This window comes from Fundulus heteroclitus, unplaced genomic scaffold (assembly GCF_011125445.2).
Source record: "Fundulus heteroclitus isolate FHET01 unplaced genomic scaffold, MU-UCD_Fhet_4.1 scaffold_170, whole genome shotgun sequence".
NCBI lineage: Eukaryota > Metazoa > Chordata > Actinopteri > Cyprinodontiformes > Fundulidae > Fundulus > Fundulus heteroclitus.
Window position 1 is genome coordinate 86,931 of NW_023396582.1, and position 23,646 is coordinate 110,576.

The window sequence follows — 23,646 nt, forward strand, 5'->3', positions numbered from 1 at the left end:
ATTTGTGTTGACAATAAAATACTGCCTCCCAAAAGTACTGAGCTCAGCTCACTTAGCTTCACAACTCAAGATGTCAAGCAGAGGAGATGCAATAGCTTTCTATGGAACAAAGTGTGGTCCGCAATGTGGCTTACTGTTTGTGGGGTAAAAAGAGATATAATATAAATATATTTTAACAAACTAATTCTAATTTGCTATTAGATTTTTTTATGGAAAATGTTACATACTGTATTACTGTTCCTCATTTCTTTTTATTGTCTGTAATTTTTTTGTGTGTTTCAATAAAAATCCTTTTGTTGTTCTTGATCCTTGGCTGTTCTTAGCAACACAAATTTAACAATTAAACATTTGATTTTTATTCTTCCAAATATATCAAAAATGTACAATAAAACACCGTCCCCCTTCTCTTGTCCAATGGGTATCAACGTAGCAGAGTCTTTATGCAGAACCTCATCTTATGGGAGCAGTGCCTGTCACATCACTTATACAGACAAGTCAGAGTACGTTGCTGGTCATCAATAAGGTCTTTCCGCCAGACAGTCTCCATGGTTACATGGAGGTGATGGATGATGGTGGACCTGCTTTCATGACTCTATAAGGTTTTAAAGCAGACTTTTACCACAGCATCAGGACATCTCATTGCAGACCTACTGCTTTGCCCTTTTGATGGAGGGACACATCCAGCAGGATTTAGAAAACTGCTATGGAGACTGTCAAAGTCAAAACCCAGCAGTCTCTTGTAAAGGCATAATGACATTAGGACAGATGGATGTTTATTTGTCATTTTATTGCTGCAATGAAATGCTAGTGGCACATTACTATATGCTGGTGAAGATTCTCAGTCATCCGGGTCATGGTCATTCCAAAAAAGTAAAAAAAACAACAACAACAACTGGACTTTTTTTCTGAAGTTATAAAGCTTGCAACTCCACACTACTACAGACAATTTGAATTATGAAAGCTTTCTGGATAGAAAGTGAAACATCTTCAAAAAAAGTCCAGTTGTTGGTTTTTTTTTGGTTTTTTTACTTCTTTGGAATCACGTTACTATAGTAATAGTATATGCATTATATGCTGTTTTTCTACTTGCCTTTTTGTATCTTTTTATCTGTGGGATGAACACAACATGTTGTGTCCTGCCAAACTGATCACAGAAATACCTCAGCAAGAATTTGAGGCGAGTATATTGTCTCTTGACGCTACAGCACCAACTATGGAACCAGACTTGGAGTGGACTGTGGGTCTCTCACCTATTTGGAAACATGCATATTTAATGTCAGTTTTAACAATATTGAAATCTTCAATAAACACTAGTTAAAATAAACATTACAAAAGTAACATGTCGCTGCTTGTGAGGAATAAATTAGGTCACCCAGACATTTATTTATTGATTAGACAACCGTCACTCTGGATTTTGTATGATGTTTGCCCTGATAAAATATTATTTATTTAGTTTGGTGCTCCTGACTGTTGAAGTGAGAGTGAACACCATGGTGAGATCATACAAGCCCAATTCCAATGAAGTTGGGGCATTGCACCTCCGGTTATGGCGGTCAGGTCAATTCAGTCCTCCAGTATATTTTGGGATTTAATAGCGAATGAGCCCTAGTGATGTTTGGGAAGCTCACTAAGAACAACACAATGTCGACTCGACACTGAGAGTCCGTGGACAAGGAAAAAGTTCAGCTAACATCTGAAATGGCTGCTAATGACGCACTACAGTCTACAGACATCTGAACCACCGTCTTGATTCACCGTCGAAATGCAGAAGTTCACGGCAACAATTCAAACTTCCATTACGACCCGACTACACCAAGTTTACGGCACATTAGAAAAGATGATTGAAGCTATACACTCGACCAACACGAAAGTAACCATACTGGAAGCCAAATGCTCCGACTATGAGGCTACTGTTGTGGATTTACGCCAATGGCTGATAGGGAATAGAGGCACCAAAAAGAAGTGACAGAGCTGACAGACAAACTAGACGATTATGAAAGCAGACAGCGCCGCAAGGACCTGAGAATTGTGGGCTTCCCACATGGAGTCGAGGGGACCAATGCTGTGGATTTTCTGGAGAAATGGTTACCGGACGTCCTAGGACTCCCCGGCCCGATGGAGATAGAGAGAGCCCACCGCACACTACTGAGTGAGCAGGGAGCTCCCAGAGCCTTCGTTCTCAAACTCCTTCGCTACAGAGATATCGGGAGGAACCAAATCGTTTGACTCGGCGGAGGCAGCCTCATCGTTCCTGCACATGGAATATCCAGAGGTTTTCTCATCAAGTTAAACGGGACATTCACGTATTTATTTATGTATATACGAAAACACACAAACCACATCACACACACGCACACATGGCCGATTATAAAGGATATTGCCTGTCAAGCTAAATTCTGTCGGACTGGGCTGTAATCCTGGCGTCAACTAACTCAGAATCAGACATACTTTGATAATCCCTGAGGGAAATTACTTTCGTTACACGCTCCAGATATTCAGATACACAAACATCTATATATATATATATATATATATATATATATATATATATATAGATAGATATAGATAGATAGATAGATAGATAGATAGATAGATAGATAGATAGATAGATAGATAGATAGATAGATAGATAGATAGATAGATAGATAGATAGATAGATAGATAGATAGAAAACAGAATAGAATGATTTGGTCATCCTTTTCAACCTATTTTCAGCTGGATACATTAGAAATACAACATATTTAATATTCTGTCAGAGATCTTCAGAATGATAATTATAGCAGCTTTTAAATCCAATAAGGGGTTTCAAGAGGTATTAAAATAATTAACCCTGAGACATTTTAATTTACAGTAAATACATCACAAGTAGAGGACATTTTCAACAACTGCCAACATGCCCTAAATCTGAACTTCCAGGCAATTTCACTCTGAAATGGTAGAAGAAATCTAGAAAAAAATAATATTTCATCAAAAGTCCTAGAGCAGGTTCTGTCATGCTGCAGCCTTGCTTGCTGCACCATGGACATTTCAGGGCACTATTCGCCCTCCATACATCCCAGTCTCCTCTCCACCTCAGTAATCATCTACACCTGTCAGCCTCAAATCAAGCCAGAACTCATCTCACCTGTCATCCTCTCTATTTAAGCTGCCTGCATTCAGTCCTTCCTCGTCGGTTCATTCTGTTGGTTTCTGTTTTCTCTTGTTTGATTTTGCTCATTGCTGCTCATTGCTGCTCATTGCTGCTCATTGCTGCTCATTGCTGCTCATTGCTGCTCATTGCTGCTCATTGCTGCTCATTGCTGCTCATTGCTGCTCATTGCTGCTCATTGCTGCTCATTGCTGCTCATTGCTGCTCATTGCTGCTCATTGCTGCTCATTGCTGCTCACTTCACCTGGTTCTCATTCAGCCTGAGTTCTCCACCTGTCTGCTATGATTCTGGTCCTGCTCTCACTCCAGTCGTGCAAGTATTCATCCAGTCGTGCTGCTGATCAAGCCTGGTTTCCAAGTCTCCGTTCTGTCGTGCCACTGATCCAGCCTGGTTCTGTCTCCTGCTTCCACTACTCATCATACAATAAAACTCACAAACTAAGCTCTGTGTGTGGTTCAGTTCGGGTTCAGTACACAAATCATGACAGGTTCTTGCTACTGCTGCAATGAAAGTGCATGCTTGTACAACCAGAAAGAGACTGAACACGTTTTACTTTCATTGGATGTTGGAGATGATCAAACATTTGCCAGAGAGAGTATAGACATGGATCATTACTTCTTGAATAATGGTTTTTGGACAGATTAGTCTAAAAAAAAAAAAAAATTATTTTGAAATCAGGGCAGAACATGTTTGGTGGAAAACCAAATACAGCATTCCAGAACAACAAGCTCCTACCAGATGTGCTGCATAGGGCTGGAAGTTTAGGAATGCTTTGCTGCAAAAGCCCAAGTCAAAGCCCACATCTCGCTCTTGTTGCGTGACTTCAGCATAGTGGACCATAGCATTCTGAAATCCCGCTTAGAGCATTGTGTATCTGAAGAACCGCTCTAGAGTGGTTCAGATTGTACCTGGCTATGAGAACTTTTTGTGTTGGATAGAGTGATTGTAGATCCTCCTCTATCCTTTATCTCCTGTCCCTTGGCTCAATTTTACAAAGGATAACATTTCTTTTTAAGTATGCAGAAGATACTCATGCTTATGTGCCCCTACAGCATGAGGATGACTACTGTATGGATGGCTTTTAACCTTTCAAATTTTAAGGAAAATAATCTGAAAGCTGCAGGACACCAGCCCTGGAGGATTTGAGTTTTTGAGACCACTGGATTAAATGGTCTCTAAATATGTATGTCCCTTTGTGTGTGTGTGTGTGTGTGCGTGTGTGTGCATGTTTAGGGTTTCTGTGTTACCCTGTGATAGACCGGCAACCTGTCTAGTGTACCTTGGTACCTTGTCTCTTGCCCAGTAACTGCCACAGATGTATTTTATACACAGATGTACCAGCCACCCTGTGACCCTGCAAATTGATAAAGATATTGTATAGATGGAAGATTGGGTTGATGTTTTTTACTCTGAATGTCACTGCTGGGTGTTCTTATGTAAACATGGGATGTCTGGTATAATACAGAAAGCCTATTGTCACAAACCTTGGTTATAAATGGATAGTGATTTTAAAGTGAATGGGCAGATCAGTGCAGTAGTGAAATGCAGCTCTTTTTACCTGATACAACTGGATAAAATAAAAAGCATATTGTTGAAACATGACTTGAAAGCAGTCCATGCCTTTGTTACGTCTCAGATTGATTATTGTAATTTTTTTATACCTTGCTAGTTGCTATATTCTTTGTTCTTGGTGTTACAAAAGTACTACTGCTCTAGCAAAGCATTCTTTTCTATTCTATTCATATCAAGATTTAGGATATGAAAAAGAAATAGAAAAAAGTGGACTCTACAGTAAATAATTTTTAACCTCTGATGTGACGCGCCACGGCCAACCGGGGGCGTCAGAACAGGACTTTGTGGAAGAACCAGAAGCAGCTGAAGCGGAGAAGAAGAAAGGTTCCTGGCCGGTGGTATTTGGCTGTTGCACATGGCTGAAGGCGCCGCGTGAGGAGCTGTCTGCAAGCATCACACAGTGGAACAGGTGAACCATCGGCCTGAGGTTGGTCGGTTCGGTCCAGCTGGTACCTGGTCCCACAGCGGGACAGGGAGCTGGGCCTCTGCCAGGACAGTCCCGTTTTTAACCCGGGCTAACTGGCCCACACTAGCCCGGCTCTGCTAGCGACACCTCAGCTAACAAGTTTTTAGGAGGAGAAAAACAAGTAGGTAGGAAAAAAAATCAAAACACAGTTTAAAAAAAAACCAAAAAACAAAAAAAAAACAAAAAACTGACAGTCAGAATCTCGCTACTGTCAGATCAGATATGTCAACATTAACCCTTTATACGAGACCCTCTGTGTTGCAGCTGAATAGAAACATGTTGCTGGGAGACAGGGTATGTTTACTAAATGCTGAACAGGCACTATTTAATTTGACCCAGCTTTTCAAACAAACCTGCTAAACTTCTATAAAAGGTTATATATCCTTGTCAGGGACATCCAGATAAGGGGGTTATTATTGGGTAAAAATAAGACGGTGGAAAACAAACTAAAGTGTTGATCTCCAAAGTAAGAAGTAGGTTTCTAAGATTTTTTTCCTCACATCCTAAATTTAAAAGCATCAACGTCTGTGGATTGTGCAATTCTTACAGACTGCATTTTGCTGCTGATGCCTTTTCAATTGGCATGTTTCATTTCTTTATTGTATGTGTATCTTGATATATAGTTCTGCGTGTGTCGTAGGGAGAGGTCCAACAGTCTAGCTCTTCCTGGCCAATACTGAGTGATAGAAGTTAGATTTTTTTTTTATCCATCCGAAAATGGAGGGATTGAAAGATTATCCTCATCTAAGCATTTGTCCTTTGTCCACAGTTGTCAGATAGTTGTGATCATCAAGAGACAACCCTCATGCCAGAGTTGAATGTAATGCTGCTCTTTGCTGTCTGTTGAAGCCAGCTGTGATGGCCAAGCTTCAGGGCTTTGAGTTTTGGAGGAAGACCTTGAAGGAGGCCCGTTTTGTGGTAGCGCCCATGGTGGACCAGAGCGAGCTAGCCTGGCGTCTGCTGAGCAGGAGGCACGGTGCTCAGCTCTGCTACACTCCAATGCTGCATGCGCAGGTATTTGTCCGGGATGCCAACTACAGGAGGGACAACCTTTACAATGAAGTCTGTGAGGAAGACAGACCTCTTATCACTCAGGTGAGAGTCCACACAAGGTTCTCACACATACCTAGAAACTGAAGCCTGGATGCTGGGAAGTGATGGAACATTATTTACTTAGAAGGGTGGAAATAACCGTACGTCAAATTAAGTTTTGAACTCATAATACATTGCGTAAAATACATTTCTATTAATCAGAAAAAAATAAATGTAAGTATAGTTCCTTTAAGTTCAAATGTGAGTCAAGGCAGGTGAGCGAATACTGGTAGAATATTGGTGGAAATATTGAAATCATTGTGCAGAAAGAGCCTGGTATGCCTCCTTACTTTGAAACACATTGTGTCCCGTGTAATATCAGATAAATTGATGTCCTGTTCTTTGTTCCAGTTTTGTGCCAATGATCCTGAGGTGTTCCTTCAGGCTGCCCTGCTGGCCCAGGACTACTGTGATGCTATTGATCTCAACCTGGGCTGTCCACAGATGATAGCTAAGAGAGGTACGTTCACACTAATCTGAACGTAGAAAGGAAATCTTTGGCAGCTGAGAGTAGAGCAAAGACAAAGGGGGCAAACTAACAAAACGTGGTTGTTTTTAAGGACACTATGGCGTTTTTCTACAAGACGAATGGGGATTGTTGGAGAGGATGGGTGAGTCTTTGCTAATCTTGCCACATTCTGTAATAAATAATAATAATAATAATTATTGAACTTTATTGATCTCACAATGGATAAATTCACTTCTGCATCTTAACCCATCCACTTGGGGAGCAGTGGGCTGCCACTGTGCGGCGCCTGGGGAGCAATCGGGGGTTAAGGGTCTTGCTCATGGACCCAGAGTGCAGGCAGTTGGGATCGAACCGGGTACTTGCAACCTTCTCAGAGTGCAAGCTCACAGCTCTAACCACTAGGCCAGCACTCCCCTTTAACCTGCCACACCGAGTTGTGATCCTGTGTAGGGGAGGGTAAAAATATCCATTCATCAATGCATTGTAATTATTTTTTTCCAATTCAATATCAATTACAAATATCCTCTGAATCGACTAGTTCCCCTGGCCAATGGCTTTATGAGCGACCGTTTCGAGTGATTTGCATTGCGCAACGTGACTCAAGTAAATAATTTTACTGTAGTGTTAACACAGTGGTGGATTGGGACCACCAGGGATCTCCCTGTTGGACTGGTAGTTCAGGCCGTGGAGGTCCTGTCGTGCTCTGCCCCCCTAGTCAGGCAATGCCCTCTGCGGTGCCACGGTGCTTCAAACACCTTCTCTATCTCGCCTCCGCTCCAGTCAGGCTCTGCTCAGCGAGCGGTCGCTGAGTGGACCTGTTAACGCATGAATGAGCGTTACAGAGCTGACCAGCAGACCGAGCAGCGGACAGAAAAATGAAAAGCCACGTTCCTATTTAACCTCCCAGTTAGGACCTCATATTTATCAGAGAGGATCTGTGGCTCTAGTGCATCATGTCATTCCTCCGTGGAGTAATACCTGTCAATCACTGACACTATGCTGAACATTAAATAGGTCCGCGTTAGTCAGGAAGTAGCACTGACACTGAAAAGTTGAGAGATAAAAAATAAACTCTTGGAAAGTGCAGCTTCAGATTTTAACATTTCTGGTTACTACTAAAGATGAACTAAAATGCTGGATAGTGATGAGATCATAAGAGGTTACAGAGGTTCCTCATAGAGTGAACACTATATGTTTATAAATACAGCAGCTTGCCAGTTATTTATTGTGTTAGGTTAAACTTAAGTATAGAAGTTATTTTGTTGCCAGGAAAGAAACTTGTTTTATAGTTGATCATAAAGGCTATATACTGTAAGTTGTTGCTGTATATTATATTGGCCGTCTAAGAATAAAAATCATTACATTAGCACTGTGCTGATATATACCAGTGTTTTTCATTAAAATTCCCACCCAGCAGTTGAAAGTGGGTTAGTCTGTAACTCCCAGGCCACTTTTCCTCCCCAGTCTAGCACTGAGTACTGAATACTTATTTTAATGTTTGCTCTCCATATTCATCATAAGTATTACTGCACTAATACTTTATTTTCAGGTGTGTTATTGTTCAAATATTCTGAGAATTATCTTAGTTTCTAAGAGGAAATGAGAATAATTTAGGTTTACGTGTACTCTCCGTCAATGGTAATACAGTACTGTCATGTTTTCACTTTTGTACTCTATAGTGATATTTAATTGCTCAATTGCAGTTAATATGGACAAAATCTAAATAAATATCTAAAATGTCAAGATAGGTAGTGTTAAGTAATTGTGTACTTCTGATTATTACAAAATAAATCAATAAATCAAAACATTTAAATTGATATTGAATTGAATTGTGACCTAAATACCGTAATCAAACTCATATCAAATTGTGAAGTTGTTAATAGTATTTGTTTTTCTCTTATATATGTGAAAATTGTGCTGCTCCTCCTAAAAATAATGATTTCTTTTTTTGCCCTTTGTAAATGAAACAATTTCTTAAAAACGGTTTTGTGAAATCCCCACAGTTTTACTTGGATTATTAAACTAAAGTTTAAATCTTGTTTAAGTGGCAGCAGCTCTAAGGATCTACCATTTCTTCTTGAATTGTCAGTGAGTTTAGCCAATGAAAAGCTCTCTGTGCCAGTCACCTGTAAGATCAGAGTCTTCAGCGAGGTCGAGAAAACGGTCCGCTATGCTCAGATGCTCGAGAAAGCTGGATGTCAGGTATGATGACACTGGCGACTTTAATTTGTATCCTTCACCTGTTGAGTTTTGAGATTTGAGAAGAATGCTTCAAAAACTCGAAGTGTGACAGCTATGATAAACGTTCCAGTTGCTGACAGTACACGGCAGAACCAAAGATCAGAAGGGAGCCATGACAGGGATCGCTAGTTGGGAGCACATTAAGGCCGTCAGGTGAGCTGCTGTTTCCCCTGATTTCCATTTCGCCTTTCTTTGGTAATTGTATTAAAAAAACGAAAAATATGTCTGATTTATAATTTTCTCTATTTTGGTGTGATCTTTGCTGCAGGAAAGCGGTAAATATTCCAGTGTTTGCGAATGGTAACATCCAGCATTTGAGCGATGTCGAGCGCTGCATTCAGGAAACAGGAGTGCAGGGGGTTATGAGTGCAGGTTAGCACACTTTGTCCCTTAAGGTTCTCTGTACTAAACAACATTGATATAAAGTTTCTCTGAATGGGAAATAATGTGTTCTTTTCAAATGTCTTTTGTTATTTCTAGAGGGGAACCTCCATAACCCGGCGCTGTTTGAGGGCCGCAGCCCCCCAGTTTGGGAAATGGCAGAGGAATATCTGGAGGTGGTAAAGCAATACCCTCCATGCTCGCTGTCCTACATACGAGCTCACCTCTTCAAGCTCTGGCATCACACGTAGGGCTCCATCCACCTGCTGCTTTGATTTTTTTTATTCTGTTTTGAATGACTAGTTTTTAGATTGTTTAAATAATGTTGAGTTGAGAATATTATTAGTTTTAAAAAGTGGGAAATATGGTTGTTGCAAAGTTCTTCAAAAACAGCTCAACAACATAACACAATCTTTTTTTCCCTTACTTTAATAAGAAAATATTGTCATTGATTATACAAGGCACAAGGGAACGAAAACACTGCAGATTATCTATGAACTACGGGTTTGTTTATCAATGTAAGTCTTTAACCTCATTGGTGAATGAGGCTGAGTTTCATCAAGCCCATATGGTCCGACATTTTCCCCTCAGCAGCAACACTTGAAGCACACAGGGGTTCATGCTGCGTCTTTACGCATGATCCAGCTGCTGATGTTTTTCCTTTTCAACTCCATACACTTCTTGCCTGTTACAGTTGATAACCTTTGTCTTTACCTTTCACAGCGACAGGTTTCTCATCAGTCTCTGTCCTGACCAGACAAATCTCCGCTATTGCGCAGGGTGCTCTAGTGCGTAACTACATAAGCCGAAGGCTGAGTTTAAAGTTTTTCTCTCAGCACAGGTGTTGTTTGTGGTTGGAGCGGACGGAAAGATTACATTCTGCTTCGCTTTTAGCCCACTAATAGTCTTAAATGGGGAATCCTATAGGAAATATATAAATTTTTATGCAGTGCAACCCCAGATTTGATGAGTATAGGTGCAGCTTTTCAAGCTCTGCGCCTCACTGGTTCTTTAGTGACTGTAGAAAAAAAACAGATTATTTTTTTTGTGATGTCTGGTACCAGTTCAATATATACTTAATTATACCCGTTTGAGGTGGTGAGGTGGGCGTATTTTCCCCCCCGTTGTTGTGCTGTGTGCCAGTAATAATCAGTGGAAAAATGCATAAATGAAGATTGTAAAGGGCTCCTTTAGAGGGAAGAGGAGGAATAACAGGTCTCAGCTGACACCCCTAATGTTACAACCTTTAAAATGCCCCTTTAAAAGTGTGTACCTAAATTACATGTACGTAACATAATTATGCACACCTCCACCCCAGTACCTGGGGTGGGGGTGTAGCCACTTCCCCTGTTGGTTATAGCAGAATGCAGTGCTTGGAAAAGTGGCTTATTGGCCAGTCATCATCATTGGCCAAGAAATATTTGATCCCTGAAACCACGTTTCCTCCTAATTCTCCCATCTGCAAGGTCTTCCAGCAGTGCCAACGCATCCACAGCGCACCTTTACGCGCAGTGTATTTAACGGTTTACAGTAATTAAAGTAATAACTGCACATCTTGTCACAACAATCTGTTAATCTGTGGTGCACGTCACCCTGGTGATCATTGGAGAGAGGAATCTGATGGTAGAAAAGCAACAAAATGTTGTGTGGATGTTTATTTAAGAATGCTTATGGGCATTTTTTATTCATATGAAAGGTCTTTATGTATAGTTGTGTGTTAACAGTGCAAGCATTACCATTCAAAAACTGCATTAAAAAAAAAGTCGATCTCTGAGTCTGATATGGAGGGAAATTAAATGTCTAAGAGGAATCATCATGCAGTTTGGCTGCCATTCACCACTTCACCATCTGTCGCCAGTTTCCACCGTCTCCAAAATGAGGGTACACATAGGTTAGTGTTGCTATGACGACCGCACAATTTATTGTAACGTGTTTTTGTTTTTCTTATAGATCCCAACTTTTGCGTGAAAAATGACGTACGGCATCTTTATAAATGAGACCCCCAGACAGATAGGAGCTTGAAAGTCTTTCCCTTTCCAACACTAAACATAAAGTCCTTCTGATTAGACGGCCGTTTTAACATATTTATTCCGAGTTAAAATGGGAAAATTCAACTTTCATGTCTTTTCATAGTCACATAAGTATTGATTCCTCCTAAACTGTTAAAGCAGTGGTCTCAAACTCCAGTACTCAAGGACCGCTGTGTCCTTTAGATGTAGCTCCACTGCAATGCACTTGGCTCAAATATCAGCTTATCAGCAGAGCTCTATAGAGCTTGACTGCATGCTAGTGAGGTAGGCTAGCCATTTTATTCAGGAGTGTAGGGCAAGAGACACAAAGATTTAATTTTGAGACCACTGATTTAAAGTCATCTGTTTTTTTTGTAGATCAGATATCTTGAATATGTCTCCTTTTATCAGAGGTCCTCATCATTCAGTGGAATTCTTCGTTTTTGTAGTGAAGCTCTCACTAAAACAGGGAAATATTCTAAAATCTCTTATTAGCATTGTTTGCTGCTCATCTCTTACCGTTACTTAATGTATGCAGCCAGTTTGTTTTTCTAAGCCAGCTGCAAGAATGGACTTTTGAGCTTTTTTCTTGCTTCTGGTTTAGTAAATCATGCTTTATAACAGGAACATTCTGTAGAACAAAACAAATGTGTGAATTTAGGAAGATAACTATGCTAGTATGATGACTATTACAGTAGCACAATCACACAACCCTGGCTGTTGTGAAGTCTCCTCCAGAGCTGCATGCAGCACATGGAGCCTAATAATGGGTGTTGATGTTTAGGCTGCAGATCCACCAGGACCTGAGGGAGGAGCTGGCAAAGGTGAAGAACCTGGAAGGTTTAGCCGATGTTAGCACACAGCTGAAGCAGCGCTGCCAGGTATGTCATCTTAAGGAAGGGAAAGGTTTTTCCTCTTCTATAACACCCCATAGCATCTGGTGATACTTAACTATAACATGGACGTCTGTGGTTGTAACATGGTCAAAACATGGAAATGTTCCAGGGGTCTGAATACTTTAGCAAAGCAGGTTTATTGCCCCTGTGTTTTAGGTTTCTCACATCAGGAGAATGAAATTTATGCTAGAGCAAATGGCATCCTTTATAAATGCTAATGTGACCTGCGATGATCATCTGATGCTAATTATGCATATCAGAGCAGATGACATATCTGCTGTTAGATTTTTCTTACAATGATGTCCCTAATGCCCTTCTTGCACTGTGTGATCTTGTAAGACTATTCCATGACACACTGTACAACGTGGTACGTCACGTTGCACAGTGAGAACCTGTCTCACTGTGCAACGCAAGTGAGACAGGTTCTAGGATGTAGCATGTTGCTGGAAGAGTAGTCAGGCAGATGATTCTTTAACGTGTGAAGAACAGTGTGGGGTAGGATCCTGGTAATACACTGGATCATCTCTAATTGTTGTAACGATACTGGGAGTTGTAGGGGACTTTGGTCAAGCAGTGTTCATGTGTTTGACTGTCATACTGCCATGTTCCTTTTAACGGTTTTATTTTTATCCCAAGCACTTTGTTTAGTCTGTGTTCTCTGGCCAGATGCTGTGTGACTGGGACTATTGATGAGTGCAGGTAATAAATTAAGAGGGATGTAGTTGGTACGGCCCTTTTGGGTTCATCAAGACGAGACTTCCAGCAGGCAGGGGGCGGGTTGCAGCTTAGTGCCAGGCAGCTGTGCTGAGAATTAGTGTCTTCATGTGAAGTTTCCACATTTCTGTCAGAGATGTAAGGATAGGTTACCAACACCAGGTTGGGAATGAGCAGGTGCACGGATTGTAAACGAGTAAATGTAGATGGAATGGAACAGGAGATTAAAACAGTGAATTGTGAGCTGCATGCATAACGACATGGGCTCTTTTAAGTGCTCAGGTTTTCACTTGGCTAGTTTTTCTATTGTCACTCCTCCCTTTGCTCTTGAACCAAAAGTACTGATACAAAAAAAAAGATAATAAATGAATGCAAGCTGGTGGATGAACTTCCTGAGTTCAGCGACGTCAGTTTGCCTCCAGAGCAGAACATGTGCTCTCTCCCCTCAGGAGGCGGTACCTTCTCAGGAACCGTCCTTCACCTCTGCAAGGAGAGGTGTTTCAGCCACCACCCTCAGAGAGGACGCCAACCCGCACAACAAGAAATCCCTGGAGTGATAGGATCTCTGCTCTGGAATAATTTCATAGTCCCATTTACCTAGTGAAGTCTCATGTTTCCTGGAATAAAGCTGCATGTGTGGCTCTCAGGGAGTGCTGAGCTACAGAAGAGTAGTTCCAGACATCTTTTTGGTTCGGTCGGCTACAGAGGTGTTAGTTTCTACACAGTTATTATGCAACTGATGATTTGTGTTTGTTTAATTATACATGAACAAAATCAGTGTGGAATGTCCTGAGCAGCGTGTCTTAATGGTTTAGGTGCTGATGGTGTTTAACAGCCTCTGCCTCAATACAGGAGGAGATTTCTGATGGGAAGGATGGGGAAGAGAAAGAAGGAGGTCTGCCTTTCCCTCACTGGATCTGCCAACCATACGTCAGACCAGTGTGAGTTGCTGCACGTTGTTTCTACTGTGTCAAGCATGTTGGCAGAGTCGAGTACTGCAGATGTAGTTCAGTAAAGTAATCAAACAACCGGGTGCAAGAATCCTTGGGATTTATTTCTTAATCTTTCTGCTGTGATCTGCCAACGTCCAACAGGCCCAAGCCGCCAGTGACCAACGGCACCTGTCAGGAGTCCAAGGTGAGGAGCACTGGGTGTCAGAAAAGAGCCCTGGAGGACTCAGACAGAGCAGCTGATGGCCTGTCCAAAAACAAACAGAAAAAAAGATCCCGCAACCCCACCAAAAACTTCTGCCCTGAGCTCAAACGTGAGTTGACCTGAGTGTCTTTAAATTACAACTGATGGAACAAGAAATCTGAAATGCTGTTTTTGTCTTCCCCTTGTAGCCAAATACCTCAAATGTGAACAGTGTGGAAACCCAAAGGTAAGCTGTCACTCTAGGGTGGTTGTTGCTTTAGGTCTGACAAAGACGCATGATGCACATGTTCACTTTCACAAAGATAAATCACTAGTTCTAAAGCTCGGTTCTGTGTCCAACATTTGTTAGAGTAACTTGAACTTAGACATTTCCTTTGAAAGGCCATATAACGACATTGAGTATTTGCTCAGAGCAGACAGAGGTCAGCTTTTTTAAAACTCGTGGCTTTGATTTTCTCTCTGTCATCCCCATCATCTGTTGCTCTGCAGGGAAATAAATGTGTTTTCAACCTGTGTCGAGGCTGCTGTAAGAAGAAGGCTTTTAAAGAGGTGGCAGATTGTCCAAGTGAGTACCCTGATAACCGTATCCCAACCGTACACCGGTCACTGCTGTTCAATACATATAATTCTATTCATTTATGAAATTTCAATTGTGAAAATTGTATGAAAAACTTGAATTCACAGAGTTTGCTTATCCAGTTCATTCTGACAGCAGGGTATGAAATCCAATCAGCTAGCTGGACCATGTCAGGAGGGCTCTATCTTAATTTTAACGTCTTTCCTCTATAGTACTATAGTTAGAACTAATCCTAACAAACTTTCACTTTTTGATCTGCAATCATTTATTATTTACATAATTTATTTAGCAGTTATTTTCATCTACATAGATGTACAATCAGGCAGAGGTAGATTAGTAGTTCTTTGAAGTCCAACCTGAAGATTCTCATTTTGGTCTATCATGATTTTCTATCAAAACACCATAAACTTATTTACCGTATTTTTCTATTAGGCGCACTTAAATCCTTAAATATTCTCTAAAATTGATGCTGCGCCTTATATATGATTAAAGTTTTGCTTACTGACCGATTTTATGTGGTACAATGCGCTCAAAAATCTGTTAAAATGTGACTTTGGTTATCAACGAAGCCTCTCCGCTCAATGGATATTTGGAGCATTACGGTACACTGTGCCACTACCTAATCGGACCCCTGAGCTGTCTACAAGACTGCCTGACTGTAATGTCTAAACTAGAAGTTCTTTCATGCAAGGCAGCCCACGCCCGGAGTACGCCCTAGCAACAATAAACCTAGTAAGTTAATTCAATAAAAAAGTTCTTTTTATTTTGGCCTTATGTTAGAAATAGGGCAGTGTAGCCCTCCCTCTCAGGAAAGAGCGGTGTTAAGAAGTAAACACACCGGACGTGTTGCAAAGCAGCATGCGCGTTTTTTATTATTAGGTTTTCCTATAATTGTTTTTAAAAATTTGTTCAGTTCATTATGTTTAAGTCTGTTTTACCAAATAAAATGTTAAACTTGTCACCCTACATGGAAATCCAAAGTTCCCATCCATGACAGACCCTTTTCTTCCATTGTGATGTTGGTTTAAATGCAGTCATCTGCTTATTCAATTTTTTCAAAAAGGATTCTGAATTGTTAATTTCTTCTCATTCAACATAGAAATTTTTTTTTATTTGGCCAGCATTAAATGTTAAATAAGCTTAAATGTCATAAAATCCTTAAATCAGTTGTAAAAAAAAAAAAAAAAAAAAAAAAAACATTGAGCATCATCGTGGCCCTGGAGGAGAAGCTGCAGAGACCAACTCTGGACTTTGGCTCAGACCTCAACTTCAGATGGAAAGAATAACCCAGAAAGGAAGTGGTTGACAGAAACGGCTCATTTTATTCTCATTTTTATTAGAGGCCCCTAGACAACCCTTAAGTTCAAAGATCCAATATGGCTGCCATGCTTTTCAAATGTAGCAATAGTTACAGAAATAAACTGCTTAAACTTCTTAGCAGACCCTAAAGACTATTTTTCTTAAGCTTCTCAGGAAGTGTTTGCCCAGTGCTGCCAACTGACTGACTTCATCTCTATATTATAAAAAAGGAGGGTTGAAAATACGTCTGTTGTGTCTACCAGTATATATTATTTGTGTACATCCTGAGCCGGTGTCGGTCTCATAAAGAAATTCACCACAGTAACACACGGTGACAATAAAAGATTTTGATCCTTGATTCTATTGCTATTGTTTCAGTGAGACACAAACTGTCCTGAAGTCTCTGTTAGCAGCCAGCTTTCTTTGTGTCACAATGCATAGATGCCAAGAAATACATTTTCATCCTATGTTGCTAATACTTACTGGGTCTTCCAAAGCATATATTAAATCAGGTCATTCCCAGAAACAGCCAACACCAAGCAGCTCAGTGTGTGCATTTAGAAAGGTTTTCTCCTGTGGAGTAGTTTATGTTGAAGATCTCTGCTGTCTCATTTCCAGGCCATGGGCTGAGGTTCAAGACCAAAGCAGAGAAACTGAAAGCTGAGGCAGAGCAGCTGAAGGACAGTGGTCAGACAGAGGGCTCGGTGATGGAGCCTGACAGAAACAACCAAACTCCTCAGGCGGTCCCAGCTTCCTGTATGACGCTGAAGGAGCAGGCCCAGGCTTAGCTGCTGCTCACATCAGGACCAAGACTGTCTGAACACACAAAGCAGCTGGGAGGGCTCCGAGCTGTCCCAGCAGGGTTCTGTTTTTCTGCTCTGTGAAATCTTTTCAGGTACATAACATCACATTCCAACCATGTTGGTTTCATCTGAAATGTTTTATTTGGGAAACTGAAGAGAGGCGTGACGACCTGGTAACCTTAGAGTTTGCTACAGGCTTTTTATGGAATTAAAGATGGTTGGTTTATGAAAACTGTTTCTCATCTGAATTGTGTGTGAGTCAACAGGAAGAGATTGTTACCTGACAAACTTTACCAGGTCACTCAAATGATGAGATGCAGACTGTTTCTTATTCAACATTTTGATATGAAAGAGGGGATGGCTGCATCTCAACCCACAGCTTGCTAAGACTGTTAAGAACCGAGCTGCTCCTCTTTAAGTCATTGCTAATAAAGCTACCTGTCTGCTGGGAAGAGTCAGAGCTGTTATGAAATTGATCTTTTATATAAAAAAAAAGCTTTATTTCCCTGTTTTTGGCTTCATGTATTTATTTAGCAGACGGTCGGGTTCTAGTCTACTGATTTTACAATATTAATGTTACTTCTGATGAGAATTGCTTCTGCCTGTTCAGATGTTCGCCTAAAGGGTAAAAATACCTTTATTCTCTATCTGAAGCTGCGCTGGGGAAAATAAATCTTTCATCCTTTGGTGATTTCATCCTCAAGTTTTATTGTACTTGCAGCTTCATTCCAGTTCTGATAATATAATTTAAAAAACAAACCAACTCCTTAAATGTTTTATTTTATTTAGTTAAATTATATTTGATTCTGCTGAAAAACATGATGTATAACTTGGTGGAGAACCTTTACTGGCCTGCAGAGCGCTGCTAAGAGATTTTCTGTATTTAGCCTCCTGGTTTACACTCATCTTGGGAGGGTTTTGACCAATGCTTCATCACACTCTGAACTAACTTTATTCTCCAAGTCTGTGGGTACAAACAGGATATCTGACTTTTGATTCCAATGCTCGCATCATGTCAGAAAACAGGCTGACTAGTAACAGCAAGAAGAACAGCAAACTGCAATCTAAGACAGAAAAGACTTTATTCGGGGATAAACACGTAAGAACAGGGGCAGTATGTTCAAGAAAGGTTTTTTTTTTTGTTTCCCACCAGAATAGCTGGCTCCCCTGACTAAAGTGTTGAGCAGAGACAGCCTGGGGGTAGAAACTGGGAATGTGTCGACTCCTGTAAGCCATCTGCGCTCTGTGGCGCCGACCTGAAGGCAAGAGTCTGAATAAGTTGTGACCTGGATGAGTTGGAAGGACAGCTGTTTTAGCGGACCCTGGACCTGTACAGGTCATGGGTGAAGATCAGCCCTGGTGATCTTCTGCAGCTCTAATTGTTCGTTGCAGTTTGGACCAGTCAGCCTGTTTGTGGATGAGCTGAACCACGCAGATGGATGAGCACAAGACAGACAGAATGGTGGCAGACAGTACTACTGTAGGTTGTGGCTCCTTTTGCATGGATCACTGTGTCAATGCAGCGTGGAATGAAGATCAGGTTCAGGTCAGGCCGGTCAGATGGTGCTTAAAGCTGCTATTTGTGGTTTTAGCGGTGTGAACTGGGACCAAGTCCTGCTAGAGAAAAAAAATCCTGCATCTCTAAAGCTTGTCAGCAGAGGAAAGCATGAGCTCTAAATTTTCCCAGTAAACAGCTGTGCTGACGTTGAACTTGATCAAACACAGCGGAGCAATGGCTGCAGATGACTTGGCTCCCCAAATCAACACTGAATGTAGAAACACCGGACTTTAAGAGCAACTGGGATTCTGTTCCCCTCCACTTTTCCTACAGACACTGAGCTCAACTTCAAAGTAAATTGCTAAATTACCTTTTATTGTAACAGAAGATTTTGGACCCCTTTGTCCTTTGTCTCCTTAGCCCAGGTAAGAAGCTTCAGATATAATCTCTGGTTCAGGTTTAACACAAGGAATGTCTCACCTATAGTCCACGTCACGGTATTTGTCTGTGTGGGGAGGCCCTTCATGTTCTGACCATAGCTGAACACATCTTGAAAATGTCCCCTAATTTCCAACGGGCAAAGCTTCACGATCCAAATGTAAAAACTAGGATAGCCGTGCCTTTGCAGTGGTGGTGACTTCTCCAAATCAATTTACTATAGCTGATCACACACTGAATTTAAAACCTTGCAAGAACCTATCTTGATTCATCTCAATTTTAATAAATCTTTGTGCTTTCAATGAAAATCTTCACAATAAATTTCCTTCTAAAATGTTTATTTGATCTGCTTTTAACACGTTTTACATCTTATATTGTCTCATTTTTGTTGTCATACAGGTACATCTCTAAAATGAGAATATGGTAAATGTAAGGATCTGGGTGTGTTTTGCCTATGTGGTGTTTTCTTTCTCTTCAAGTTCAAGAATTTGTTAACGAAAATAAAATGAACACCCAGAGAACATCACTATAGAATGCTGTTTATCTGAATTAACACTATATTTCAGTCAACAAATCCTCTCTACTAGGCTAGTGAAACTTAACTAAAACTCTTAAGCAAAATTAAGATAAAAGAAGCTAAGGAACTATTTACACACCAAGAAACAACAAAAGACTAAATAAAATGGTTGATCACTATCAGAATGATTCAGTGAATCTTGGTTCACTTCAGATTTAAGTTGAAGAACCAAAGTTCATCTTAAAAAATGTGGAATGAGGTTAAATTATCTTAACTAATTTATAACAACATTTTGTATGTGTTTCAACCTATTCACAATGCAAATCCTGAGTTAAACAAACATTATTTGATAAAATAACATTTTAAAGAATGCTTTCTCAGTAAAATTGGTAACCTTTAGGATGCTTGATTTTATTAATGCAGTTATTCGCTGTAGCGATCAGTCGCTAAATGGGTTAATCCTAAACTTATACAAAACATTGAATTGACATCAATGTTCCATATTAATGTGGTAATAATGCACAGCTATTATCGAACGATAGCGGAGTGAAACGAAAACGAGCATGTTTAAAACAGAGGGTAGCTGCGTGGTAGCACGAATGATCCCATGAAGCTAATAGCATTATGCTAGCAGACATTCGGCACTAATAATAAAAGGCCTTAAACTCTATTTTGGCCGCAATTAGCGAAGCGGAAAACACAAACATTATCCCATCACTTGTTGGCTCAGTCAAGCTTTAAAAGCACCGTGAAGACACATTAAGTCAACCATTCTAAAATGTCCCTGTTTATTTTTCTGCCAAACCTCTCCTGTTGTCTGGTTGTGGCGACAGGGCGTCCAGTTACAGTGAATTACTCCAAGGTGAAACGGCAGCGGCAAGGTGGCTTGCTCGAAAGGGGAAAACAGCCATAGCCTGGTGGGTGTGCCGTACACGGCTCCAGGGATGGGTTCGCAGCATGGGCTCTCTGCACGGCCTTTCCAGCCTCAGGGACCTCCACACAGCCTTTCCTGGCGTAACTGTGTTGGTTCTCTGGAGGCTGCAGCGTACTCAGCTTTCCTGCAACAGCTGAGAAAAATCACAAGGCTGGTTTCAGCATAGACGGATTCTTTACTCCCGTGTCTGATTAGCAGAAGATAGGCTGCAGACTTAGCTTCGATCCAGCCTGCGGTTCTCCGAACTCCAGTCGGATCCTCCACTCCGTAGAGGAAGATGAGTGTTCTCCCCAATGCTGCTAAGCAGTGGGTGGACGAGAGTGATAAACCTGGACAGTAGAGGTGAGCGAATATTGGGGAGCAAGCAGCTTCGTGAAGCCCAAGGAACACACCAGACAGGACAGGAATACAGTTGTGGAGAGGTTTAAAGCAGGGTCAGACTATAAAAGGATTTCCCTAGCTTTAAACATCTCACAGAGTGATACAAAGTGCTGCAGCCCGTCTTCTGACAAAAACAAGGAGGCATGAATTTATTACTCCCGTTTTGCTCTCCCTTCACTGGCTCTCTGTTGTCTTTTGGGTGAACTATAAGGTTTTATTGATTGATTTTAAGTGTCTAAACTTAATGGGCCCATCTTACTTAGATGAGGTGTTGTAGTCCTACACTCCACTCAGAGCCCTGAGGTCAGCCGATCAGCTTTTGTTGGCTTTCCCTAATACCAGGTTAAAGACCAGAGGTGACAGAGCCTTTTCTGTGGCAGCCCCCACACTGTGGAACAGTCCCCCTATGTCATTTAAGCTCTCTGTCAGTAGGTCAGTTTAAGTCCAGACTGAAAACACATCTTTTTCCCTGGCCTTCAACACCAGTACAAGAATGGAAAATTAGTACTTAATTGACTCGAATTCTTGGGAAATTGATTCAGTATGTCTCAGTTTTTATTTGTATTGTTTTATTTTGGTATTTTATCGTAAATGTTATCATTTTAATTATTTTGTATCAAACTTAGTTTTATTTGTTGTTTTGTCCCTTATGTGATTGCTGTGAAGCACTTTGGTCAGCTGAGGTTGTTGTAAATGTGCTATATGAATAATAAACTTACTTAGTTACAACTGTAAACCTACCAAGACAAGGCCGTCCATCTAAACTTACAGGCCAAACAAGGAGAACACTGATAAGAGATGCAGCCAAGAGGCCCATGGTGACTCTGGATGAACTGCTCAGATCTACAGCTCAGGTGGGGAATCTGTAAGTCATGAAACTACAAGTCATGTACTGCACAAATGTGGTCTTTATGGGGGAGTGCCAAGAAGAAAGTTATTGTTAAGAAGAAAGCCATAAGAAGTCCTGTTTGCCAGAAGCTGTGTTAGGGAAATAGCAAACATGTGGAAGAAGGCGCTTTGGTCAGACGAGACCACAATTAAACATTTTGGCCAAAATTCTAAGGGTTTTGTTTGGCAGAGAACTAACAATATTCATGTGTTAGAATGGTCCAGTCAAAGTCCAGACCTAAACCCTATCAACAATGTATAGCAAGATCTGAAGACTGCCGTTCACAAATGCTCTCCATCTAATCTGACTGAGCTTCAGCTGTTGTGCAAAGAATGGGAAAAAAATATCTATCTATCTATCTATCTATCTATCTATCTATATATATATATATATATATATATATATATATATATATATATATATATATATAAATATATATATATATATAAATGGATGTACAAAGCTTGTAGACATAATCTAAAATATTTGCAGCTGAAATTGCAAGAAAAGGTGGTTCCACAAAGTTGAGTCAGAGGGCTAAATACTTTTGCAAAATTAATTTTATTTGTAAAAACAAAATAATAAATGATGTATAACCTTCTTTTGACTTCACAATTGTATACCACTTTGTGTTGGCCTTTCACATAAAATTCCAATAAATATATTTATGTTTGAGGTTTTAATGCGACAATATGTGGAAAAGTTTTAAGGGAAAGCATACTTTTGTAAGCCACTATGTACACTGCTCAAAAAAAGGGAACACTAAAATCCCATCCCATATCTGAACGAATTAAATATTGTTAAATATTTTATTCTTTACATAGCTGAATGTGCTGACAACAAAATCACACAAAGATTATCAATGAAAATCAAATATATTAACCCATGGAGGCCTGGATTTGGAGCCACACTCAAAATTAAAGTGTAAAAACACACTGCAGGCGGATCCAACTTCAAAGATTCATATTGTCATATTGTCACTGCGTGTTACCGTGGTGAAATTTCTTTTTGGCCTCGCCGACTAAAGGTACACATAATAAAGACAAACAAACAGGCAATGAAAAAGGGTTACATTTTTTTTCTCATTATAGTGTTCAAAATTAAAAAAAAATTAAAGGATGAACATTGAAAAGTTTGTATGAACTACTTGTCCTTCATGAGTCACAGAAAACAAATAATGAGATAGTAAGGCACTTTTGCACAATGATGATTTGAGGCTTCCTTTTACATTAATATGTATTTTGATTAGTGTTGCGCGATGCCATTTTTTTGGCCCCGATACGATACCCGATACCTGGCTGTACAGTATTGGCCGATACCGATACCATACCGATACAATCTGTTTGAAATTGATGTGTGTGTATATATGAAGAACTGCATACTACTTAAGGTAGTAGAACTTTTTATTGCCTACCTGGAATGGGTGACAATAGTTGAATAAACTTTTGGCACTCAAAGGCCAAAATAGTGCAACTTTCATGAACTTATATAACATGTATAATACTAGTTGGGCAGAGAGAAGGCTGCATTCAAGTGACATACAAACATCAAAATGGTATCGGTGCCCTATTTGTCGGTACTCGCCGATACCGATACCACCATTTTAGTGCTGGATCGGGGCCCCATCCGATACCGGAAGCGGTATCGGTGCAACACTAATTTTGATATTCTGAGATAATAGTGTGGAGGTAGGCAATAACATTAAAGTGATTGTAACGTATGATGTGCTAGTAACAGTGGGGTAATTTTTAATGTGTTGGACTGTAGTGTCCCATCAGTGGGGGTCCTCTGTAGAGCGATTCTCCCTGTAGGCAAACTGCAGGCTGCTCAGGCCAGCAGGGATGGTGTCCTTGATGTACATTAGGGGGATCCTCTCAAAGCGAGCCAGATCATTGCTCAGCCGCCGGTCGCTTCGCTTGTAGTCCGTGATGTTTCTGATGCCTCTCTACATGCTGCGTGGATTGTTGCTGCTGAAGTTGTCCTCAATCTCGTTGTCGGTTCCACTATGATCACTTACCACCCTGTCAATCCACCCTACCCCATCTTCTTCTGGTGTGTTAAGGGAGAGACGACAGCATCCAGAAGCCCACTGCCTGTCTCAGCCTCTGTGAGTCACCCATCCAGGATCCTACCTCTGCCTTCCACTCATCCAAGCATAAGAACCAG

General features: G+C 40.7%; 1 protein-coding gene across 6 annotated transcripts; it reads left to right on the top strand.

Annotated features, from left to right (window-relative positions):
- The first annotated feature begins 4,990 nt into the window (after positions 1-4,990).
- On the top strand, positions 4,991-17,334 carry dus1l (dihydrouridine synthase 1-like (S. cerevisiae)). 6 transcript variants are annotated; one of them, XM_012880806.3, is made up of 14 exons: positions 4,991-5,130; positions 6,037-6,282; positions 6,631-6,739; positions 6,840-6,890; positions 8,838-8,950; positions 9,060-9,142; positions 9,258-9,361; positions 9,470-9,617; positions 12,164-12,260; positions 13,842-13,930; positions 14,084-14,253; positions 14,333-14,370; positions 14,634-14,709; positions 16,639-17,334. In XM_012880806.3, exons 2-14 carry the CDS (start codon positions 6,046-6,048, stop codon positions 16,806-16,808), a joined length of 1,485 nt encoding a protein of 494 aa, XP_012736260.2. In that variant the 5' UTR covers positions 4,991-5,130; positions 6,037-6,045; the 3' UTR covers positions 16,809-17,334. The 6 variants fall into 6 exon arrangements, with proteins under 6 accessions (XP_012736260.2, XP_035985339.1, XP_021163227.2 ...); XM_036129446.1 differs by having other exon boundaries at positions 4,998-5,130; positions 6,041-6,282; XM_021307552.2 differs by having other exon boundaries at positions 5,019-5,312; positions 6,041-6,282.
- Positions 17,335-23,646: the final 6,312 nt, after the last annotated feature.